Source organism: Limulus polyphemus, unplaced genomic scaffold, assembly GCF_000517525.1.
Source record: "Limulus polyphemus unplaced genomic scaffold, Limulus_polyphemus-2.1.2 Scaffold1127, whole genome shotgun sequence".
NCBI classification, from domain to species: Eukaryota; Metazoa; Arthropoda; class Merostomata; order Xiphosura; family Limulidae; genus Limulus; species Limulus polyphemus.
In genome coordinates, this window is record NW_013666737.1 from 194,015 (window position 1) to 204,680 (window position 10,666).

The window sequence follows — 10,666 nt, forward strand, 5'->3', positions numbered from 1 at the left end:
TCTGGTAACCTATCAAAATATTTGCTATTTATATATTGGTTCTTTTAACTAATAAATTAACTAGTTGGATCTGGTAACCTATCAAAATATTTGCTATTTATATATTGGTTCTTTTAACTAATAAATTAACTAGTTGGATCTGGATGCAATGTATCCAAATATTTTTATTTATACCTTTGTTCTTCTAACCAATTAATTAATAAACTAGTTGTATCTGGACTTAACGCATCCAAGTGTTTGTTATTTATACCTTGGATTTTCTAACTAATAAATAAACTAGTTGGATTTGGACTTAACCCATCGAAATGTTTGTTATTTATAAATTGGTTCTTTTAACAAATTAAAAATAATTTGACCCGGACTTGCACTATATAAATGTTTGTCATATTTACCTTGGTTCTTCTAACTAATTAATAAATAAACTAATTCGATCTGGACTTAACCTATTCTAATGATTGTTATTTATACCTTGGTTCTTCCAACTAATTAATAAATAAACTAATTCGACCTGGACTTAACCTATCCTAATGATTGTTATTTATACCTTGGTTCTTTTAACGCATGAATAAACTAGTTGTATCTTGACTTAACCTATCCAGATATTAGTTATTTATGCTTTGGTTCGTCTGGCCAATTAATTAAAAAACTAGTTGTATCTGGACTTAACCTATCGAAATGTTTGTTATTTATACCTTGGTTCTTTTAAGTAATGAATAAAATAGTCGGATTTGGACATATACAAATGTTTATTATTTATACCTTGGTTCATTTAACAAATTAAAAACTAATTTGACCCGGACTTGCACTATATAAATGTTTGTCATATCTACCTTGGTTCTTCTAACTAATTAATAAATAAACTAATTCGATCTGGACTTAACCTATCCTAATGATTGTTATTTATACCTTTTAACTGATGAATAAACTAGTTGTATCTTGACTTAACATATCCAAATATTAGTTATTTATGATTTGGTTCGTCTGACCAATTAATTAAGAAACTAGTTGTATCTGGACTTAACCTATCCAAATGTTTTTTATTTATACCTTGGTTCTTCTAACTAATAAATAATTAACCAATTCGATCTGGAATTGACCTTTCCAAATATTTGTTATTTATACCATGGTTCATCTAACCAATTAATTAAATAAACTAGTTGTATCTGGACTTAACCTATTCAAATATTTGTTATTTTTACTTTGGTTCATCTAACCAATTAATTAAGAAACTAGTTGTATCTGGACTTAACCTATCCAAATGTTTGTTATTTATACCTTGGTTCTTCTAACTAATAGATAAACTAGTTGGATCTGGACGTAACCTATCAAAATATTTGCTATTTATATATTGGTTCTTTTAACTAATAAATTGACTAGTTGGATCTGGATGCAATGTATCCAAATATTTTTATTTATACCTTTGTTCTTCTAACCAATTAATTAATAAACTAGTTGTATCTGGACTTAACGCATCCAAGTGTTTGTTATTTATACCTTGGTTCTTTTAAGTAATGAATAAAATAGTCGGATCTGGACTTATACAAATGTTTGTTATTTATACATTGGTTCTTTTAACAAATTAAAAATAATTTGACCCGGACTTGCACTATATAAATGTTTGTCATATTTACCTTGTTTCTTCTAACTAATTAATAAATAAACTAATTCGATCTGGACTTAACCTATCCTAATGATTGTTATTTATACCTTGGTTCTATTAACGCATGAATAAACTAGTTGTATCTTGACTTAACCTACCCAGATATTAGTTATTTATGCTTTGGTTCGTCTGACCAATTAATTAAGAAACTAGTTGTATCTGGACTTAACCTATCCAAATGTTGTTATCTATACCTTGGTTCTTCTAACTAATTAATAAATAAACTAATTCGATCTGGACTTAACCTATCCAAATGTTGTTATCTATACCTTGATTCTTCTAACTAATAAATAATTAACCAATTCCATATAAAATTAACCCATCCAAATGTTTGTTATTTATGCCTTAATTCTTCTAACTAATAAACAAACTAGTGTGATCTGGATTTAACCAACCAAAATATTTGCTATTTATGCCTTGGTTCTCCTAACTAATGAATAAACTAGTTGGATTTGGACGTAACCTGTCCATATTTTTGTTCTTTATACCTTGTTTCTTCTAACCAATTAGTTAATAAACTAATTGGATATTGACTTAACCTATCAAATTGTTTGTTATTTATATGTTGGTTCTTCTAACGAATAATTAAACTAGTTGGATCTGGACTTAACCAACCAAAATATTTGCTATTTATGCCTTGGTTCTTCTAACTAATTAATAAACTAGTTGGATCTGGACTTAACCTATCCAAATGTTTGTAATTTATACCTTGGTTTTTTTAACAAATTAAGAAACAAATTTAACCTGGTCTTGCACTATATAAATGTTTGGGTTTTCTACCTTGGTTCTTCTAACTAATTAATAAATAAACTAATTCGATCTGGAATTAACCTGTCCAAATATTTGTTATTTATACCATGATTCATCTAACCAATTAATTATCAAACTAGTTGGATCTGGACTTAATTTATCCAAATGTTTGTGATTTATACCTTGTTTCTTCTAACTAATTCGATCTGGACTTAACCTATCCGAATTTTTGTTATTTATACCATGGTTTTTCTAAGTAATAAATACAAGAGTCAGATCTAGACCTATACAAATGGTTGTTATTTATACCTTGGGTCTTTTAACTAATTAATAAACTAGTTTTACCTGGACTTATACTATATAAATGTTTGTCATTTCTACCTTGGTTCTTCTAACTAATGAATAAACGAGTTGGATCTAGACTTAACATATCCAAATATTTGTTATTTATACCTTGGGTCTTTTAACTAATTAATAAACTAGTTTGACCTGGACTTATACTATATAAATGTTTGTCATTTCTACCTTGGTTCTTCTAACTAATAAATAATTAACTAATTCGATCTGGAACTAACCTATATAAATATTTGTTATTTATACCGTGGTTCTACTAAGTAATGTATAAAATAATGGAATATATACTTATACAAACGTTTGTTATTTATATCTTGGTACTTTTAACTAATTAATAAACTAGTTTGACCTGGACTTACACTATATAAATATTTGTCATTTCTACCTTGGTTCTTCTAACTAATAAATAATTAACCAATTCGATCTGGAATTAACCTATCCAAATATTTGTTGTTTATACCTTGGTTCTTCTAACCAATTAATTAATAAGATAATTAGATCTGGACTTAACCTATCAAAATATTTGCTATTTATATCTTGGTTCTTCTAACCAATTAATTAATAAACTAGTTGTATCTAGACTTAACGCATCCAATTGTTTGTTATTTATACCTTGGATTTTCTAACTAATAAATAAACTAGTTGGATTTGGACTTAACCTATCGAAATGTTTGTTATTTATACCATGGTTCTTTTAAGTAATGAATAAAATAGTCGGATTTGGACTTAAACAAATGTTTATTATTTATACCTTGGTTCATTTAACAAATTAAAAACTAATTTGACCCGGACTTGCACTATATAAATGTTTGTCATATCTACCTTGGTTCTTCTAACTAATTAATAAATAAACTAATTCGATCTGGACTTAACCTATCCTAATGATTGTTATTTATATTTTTTAACTGATGAATAAACTAGTTGTATCTTGACTTAACCTATCCAAGTATTAGTTATTTATGCTGTGGTTCGTCTGACCAATTAATTGAAGAAACTAGTTGTATCTGGACTTAACCTATCCAAATGTTTGTTATTTATACCTTGGTTCTTCTAACTAATAAATAATTAACCAATTCGATCTGGAATTGACCTTTCCAAATATTTGTTATTTATACCATGGTTCATCTAACCAATTAATTAAATAAACTAGTTGCATCTGGACTTAACCTATTCAAATATTTGTTATTTTTACTTTGGTTCATCTAACCAATTAATTAAGAAACTAGTTGTTTGTTATTTATACCTTGGTTCTTCTAACTAATAGATAAACTAGTTGGATCTGGACGTAACCTATCAAAATATTTGCTATTTATATATTGGTTCTTTTAACTAATAAATAAACTAGTTGGATCTGGACTTAACCTATCCAAATATTTGTTATTTATACCTTGGTTCTTCTAACTAATAAATAAACTAGTTGGATCTGGCCTTAAACCATCCAAACTTTTGCTATTTATACATTGGTTCTGCTAACTAATAAATAAACTAGTTGGATCTGGACTTAACCTATCCAAATGTTTGTGATTTATACTTGGTTCTTCTGACCAATTACTAAACTTAGAATTTGTGTCATCTCCTCTCCCCCCCCCCCTATCGTAAGTAGTAGTGTATGTTAATGGCTTCTAAATAATAAAAAATTAAAAACTTGTAGTATACTTTTATTTAAGCCGTGAAGAATGTTATGAATGGAAAATGACGCCCCAGGTATTGCTGGGACTCGTTTTACTGGTGACTAACCTCGTGTCAATGTACAAGGTAGAGTTCAGAAACTGCTTCCGTCAGGAGATCTAACTTGTAGTAGTTGGCAGGCTACTAAAACAATTTCCACGCTTGGTTATTGAGATGTAAAGCTACGAAACCAGGTACTAAAGAAATATATAAACTTACACTCATAGAATTGTTTACCTCCCTGTGGCTCAGCGGTAAGTTTGAAGACTTTATTACGTTTAAAATCGGGTTGTGAAGCCGTAGAGTGTGGAAATTAAATCATCTACAGATTTAGTTCTTAGTATTAAAACAAAACAACCTATACACACACACAGCGTCTATTGAGAGAGTTGCGAAGCCATAGAATATGGAAAGTACTCACAGGAATGAAACAAAAAGTTTTAAAATAAGAAATCTACATATATATTTATTAGTTGTTTAAAAGCCATATGACTAAGCTCTGATTATCACTCAATAGGATTACTGTTTTAACAAAAATGATATAACCGAATCGAATTGGTAAAGTAGTTTTAAACGATTTTATCATATTCAAATATTTTCATGTACTAGTTTAACCTATACGAATTTGGAGTTTCGTTTTTATATAATATTTTTAAAAACTACACTTTATCTGTCATGAAAGGTGCATTTGTACTTCCAAATTCGTTACTGATGTAGTCATTTTTCGGTCAAAATAAGATGCATTTTTACTTCTATAAGCCAAGGGCTTTTCGTACAAGTACCTTAAAACAATTATCCTAATAAAAATACCCTAACCGTTGTCTGTGTTATCTACTCTTGTCATAAACCAGACAATATTGAACCTACGAGACGTATTTTTATGCATATAAAACAAACTGTAAATGTGAGAATAATTTAGCTTAAATTTTACTACATATTACCTTGTCATATTATTAAGGCGGCAACTAAAAAAGTGATTAATCTGTTCCTTGGTTGGTAACGTGAAGTCATCTGTGAACCAACTCTTTCTGTTTGTAAACCTGCATGTTTTTTACTAAAAGAAAAATTCACGTCTTTTAAGTCTCTCTCTCTCTTTTTATTCTAATCACGTAGGAGTTAACCCTTTTCAGTTGTAGCATATTCTGTCTTCAGTATTATCTGTTTATTGTTTGGTTGACCTTGCTTATCCTCACCAAAATGTTTTACAGCATCCTCGATAAAATTCGCTCGTGTTTTATACTTGATTTTGTGAAATTCTGAGTTATCATTTCAAAATGTCCTTAGGCGTTCGACGTGTGGACTTTATTTTGGTGTAGTTTTAAAGTGTCGTTTTGGAATTCACTTTGGGTCCTTATAAAACCAAACAAAAATGTAGGAGAACCCCCTAGAAACACAGTCCATGGATGTTATTTTCCCTTCCGAGTTCAACCTACGTGACAAACAAACACATCCACATGGTGGATGAAGACCGAGTACTGTGAAAGCCAAGGTACAGTAGCACAATTAAAATCGCTGTTGCTACATTAGTACTTTGATGACGAAATTTTGAAATAATTGATCAGTATACAGTAAAGATAAAATAAACTAAATGAAAGTTACAAGAACTGATGAATTCATCAGCTAAAAAAAGGGGAGGGGGGTGAAGTCTGCTTCTACGGTTTTAAAACTTACGTAATCTGTAATAGTCATTACGTTCCTGACAAAATAATTGATTACAACACTTTTTCAAACACTTCGAAGGCCCTTTTCTATTTTTTACTAGTGGAACGAGCTTTAGTTAATTCATAGATCGTGTTCTTTTATTCGAAATATGTTCGAGAAGAGTTTTTAATAATGGAACAATACATGTAAACAAAAGTTTACAAGAGTATTGGATTGTACACAGAGAATGTTTTCCATAAAAACAGTAATTGAACTAGCCAATGTATTAGTTTGCTTCTGCATTAACTACGTAATAAAATTATCGTTATTTACTGTTTATAATTCTGGACTATGATTAATTAAAAACCCAACATTTAGGTGTTTCGAAGGTTCGTTGTTAAAATACGAATATACTGAAAGTTAAATACTATATAAATCTAAATTACAATGAACACTTTTAGTTATTGCTTAGAAAAACAGATTACCTCATGAATATTACGAAATTATTCCCAAAAACTCCCCCCCCCCCACTTCCCGGTTTTACAAATTTCATAGGGAAGTCCGAAGATTATTATATATTTCTTTTACTCCCAGGTGATCAGTAAATCATATTTGATATATATATTCTCTTTTTGGGAATGAAGTTTACACAAAATTTTAATTCTATGCAAACAAAACTTTTTTATGAAAAATATACTAGTTGTGTGTAAGGTGTTGTTGGCGACTTGTGGGTAATGGCGGAGCAGCCGGGTTCATGTGGTATACTGCTGACACAAACTTTTGACAATCCCTTAAAACGAACTCTCCGAACCTACTAAAGGTAATTTGGCCCCGAGCAATCTGAAAGTCGTTGACCGAGGAAGTTCCTGCCAAGACGGGCGGTAACGTCGCTTAGAGAAAGTTGGATCCGTGTGCAGAAACTTTCATTGACTTTAAACATTTAACTGCTTCATTTCTCGTGATTAGGTAGCTGGACACCGTCAAATATTGAAAGGACTTAACCTAGAGACAAATAAGAAACTTGGCCGCTTAGTGCTTATCGTTTTTAATTTTCTCAGTAATTGGACCTTGGATACTTTTAGAGGATTTGCTACGTAGGTCACGTGACCTTGACTTACCCAACTCTTGGCTAAATAAAAGGTGTCAGAACGATGCCGGAGGTTAATGTGGTATCGCTCTGTTGCGTTTAGGGCTAGAGTGACGTGTCTCATTCCTAGTATACACCTGTTGCACAACGCAAATATCGCTGGTCATTTGGTTCTACGTCCGCGTTCTGTTGTGTTTGCAGAGCAATTCACATGATAATGGTGTTCAAACTTTTGGCAGTAGTGGTCTTTTTGTTGAGCTGTCCGTCCAACGGACAAGATTTTGACAATGTAACCACTCCAGAAACGAACCTTCTTGCAGGTAAGATTTAGTATCATAAAAATAGTTTTTATTGTTTTTTTTGGTGACAGTTAAATTAAAAGCTTAGCTTTACAATTCGTAGAACTATATTTTCGAGCTATAACAACCACTTACCAGACAAGGCAGATGCTGAAATTTTGCCTTAGGCCTTACAGTTTTGTATTATGTAGTTTTTTTAGTAATGGAATAACTCACTATTTTTCGAAACTTCTTTTACAGAACTCTAGATACAAAAATTTAAGCTATGGGTGATAAATACTTGCATACATTTTCCGAATACAGCTCGCTGGATTCTAACTTTCCCAGTAACTGTCGAATATTATAACAAAACAGCCTTTTTCGCATCTGAGTTGTCAACTTCACAAGTATTGAATTTAATAATAGAATAATTAAGGTGTCTTTGAAAATATTCGTTTTCAAATTAATTTCGTCATGGAGGGTCAGTCCTATGAAAATTTTAAATAACTCTTTAGATTCCTGTGCTTAAATTTATTGATCTGTTAATGTCAGAATAATCACCCCTTTATTATTTAGATAATATCATATTTCCTGTCGGAAGGATTTGTCCCCTCTTGGACCCCAATCGGGGCCCTGCCCTGGCCTCGAAAGGGCATCTGGTAGTTACCAAACCTCCTGCCTAGACTGAATTTAAACTAATTATGGTCTTTACGTTCTTGGTAGATTACATGTTTAATGTCAGTAATGGCAATCAAACTTTTCACGTGTGGATAAGACGATACAGCTTCTGAATGTTAGTGAAACAGTTTTTTTGTGATCATTGTGAGATTCATAACTTTAGTTTATAGAGTTCCAGACAAGTTGTATCCCAGACCTTAACCGAGATTTCTGCAACGTTCTCGTTTGATGGGAGTATGATTGTTCGTCTGTGTAACAAAGTAAATATTGCATAGGAAAAGAAAAAAAATACCCATCTCTTGTGCTTTGTGAAAAGTTTTTTTCAGTCTCTTGTAGAGCTTGTGAGTATATATCAGTATACATATTTATGTCCACCTTGTATAAAATCTCAAAATGTAACGTTTTCTTCTCTGTTTAGGAAGCGTGTGATATATTTCTAGTTTAAAAATAAAAATTAAACTGGTACGAGCAGATACATCCACAAACCACGAAGGAATACAAATTTTCATGGGTTTAATTTGTAAACTTTTCTTTTATAAGCAGTTCTTAATAGATACATGGAATTTGAAAGAGAAAGAGAGACAAAGCCGTTGAGATAGCAAATGTCTCAATTAACGTCTTTTAAATTGATGGGGTGTAAAGTTAACTATATTTCCCTATGCTGGAAATATCCTAGTATTGAATATTTAGTTGAGGTTTACAGTGTATTTATACGATAACTGGCTGAATAAGACAGTAGTACATTAAATTAATTAGGAGTTTCCAAATCAAACTTGAAAATGAGAGGGTTACAAAGATTTCAGTGCTCTCAGCTTTACTACACACTTAGGAACTTGGCATAAACTTAATTTTTGTTATGAGAATAATTACACGTTATAAAGTTACAGCTTCACAATCAACTATCAGTTTTAATTAAATACTGGTCGCGTATGTTCAATCACAACGCAAATTGTATACGCCACCTAGTTGATGTCACCGTACCTGAGTATACGCACCCCACCTAACGTCTTGCTCGGGAAAGGCAGTTTGTTTACAAAAAGTCAATACACTCTGGAACTGGCTTTATTTAGCCTTCACCACGGCCTTGAGACTTTTGAAACGTTCGAGCGAGACGTGGCAGCTCAAATTCAATGTTAATACTAAATAATTAAATATTGAAAAGTGGGTTTTATATATGTGGGAAACGGTCTACTGTTTATTGTTCTTCTGTTGATCAGTCCCCCATTTCATTGTTTGCAGTAAGTAACTATTTTTAGTTGACTTGGAATAGTAGTGGAGTAGAAAATGTTTAGTGAAAATAAGACATTTTTCTCAATCGTAGAATGAACCGATATATATCCGATCACAAAGAACAGTTTATACAGGTGAAGAAAACTTGGGTTACGTGTGCACGTATGCTCTGACTAATAGTTTTACCGTAAAATTTAAATTATTAGGAATACTTTTGCTTTATTTCCTGACGGTTTTCGTATGTTGGGATCTTTCGGGATTGGCATGTGAATTGTAGATTTATTAAGAAAGAAAGATTTGATGTTTTGTAATAGAAACCGTTGCACAAGTTAGCCATGATAGCAGAACAATGTAACTTCAAGAAACGTGAAGTCACAAAGTGACTCGTATCTGTGCCGCGAAGGGGATTCTTATAGAGAAAGCGCCCCATGGTGGACTGTTAGCTTATTCAACTCTCATAAAACGAAAGGTGTGTAAATCAGCATAAAACTAAAATAACAAAAAAGAAAACAAAGCAACAGTAAATTACCTCTTACTTTCCAAACTTTTTCTTTTTATTCATCGTTTCATATGATCAGTTATGACATAATACACTGCAGGTTTCTATTTACTTTTGTCTGTTGGTGTTTTTTTTTAAATTTGTAAAATTAACTTCAAGGAAATTGTATTGTTTGTTAAGCATAAAGGTACGTAATGGGCTATCTTTGCTCTGCCTATCTCGGGTATCGAACCCAATTTTTAGCGTTATAAATCCCCGTACTTGGCGCTGAGCAATCGAGGAACATTTTAATTAAAAGAAATTGTAAAGAATGATGCATTTTTGATCCAACTTATTTCTGGAGGCTAGAATTATATCGGGGGGACATCTCACCCTCATCAGTATTCCTTGGCTTGTCTGGACCGTTTATCCAATCTCTTTTATGATTCCATATTTAATCATCTGAAAAAAAAAGCAAGCACAAAACATGAATACAACACAATATTCAGGAGTCTGAGAACATTTAACCTCTGGTTATCCAACCGCTATAAGAAGACATTCATTTACTACTCTTACAATAGCTTGATCATTTAATAGATTTTTAGTACAGTTAGAATCAGACCCTCTCAGAGAGGCCCCGGCTACTTTTATGTTTTGAGGTCCCTGGCTATAATGAAAAAAACAAACGATCGCACATCATTAAAACAAAATGAGAAAATCATTGGATCCAACAGAAATGTGAAACATAATTTGAAGATTTAATTTGTATACATAATTTGCAGCTGTAAGCTGGTCCGACTGGGGGGGGGAAAAAAAAAAAAAAAAAAAAAAAAAAGAAAAAA

At 31.5% G+C, this 10,666-nt stretch overlaps 2 protein-coding genes across 2 annotated transcripts in view; both read left to right on the forward strand.

Annotated features, from left to right (window-relative positions):
• Positions 1-7,171, forward strand: part of LOC111086473 (TELO2-interacting protein 2-like) — a 37,696-nt gene extending 30,525 nt beyond the window's left edge. Inside the window, exon 5 of the mRNA XM_022389452.1 lies at positions 7,040-7,171. Coding sequence (XP_022245160.1) covers positions 7,040-7,171 — 132 coding nt within the window. The remainder of the gene's footprint in view (positions 1-7,039) is intronic.
• A 206-nt stretch (positions 7,172-7,377) lies between these two features.
• Positions 7,378-10,666, forward strand: part of LOC106462254 — a 17,693-nt gene continuing 14,404 nt past the window's right edge. The window contains exon 1 of the mRNA XM_013922154.1: positions 7,378-7,480. Coding sequence (XP_013777608.1) covers positions 7,378-7,480 — 103 coding nt within the window. The remainder of the gene's footprint in view (positions 7,481-10,666) is intronic.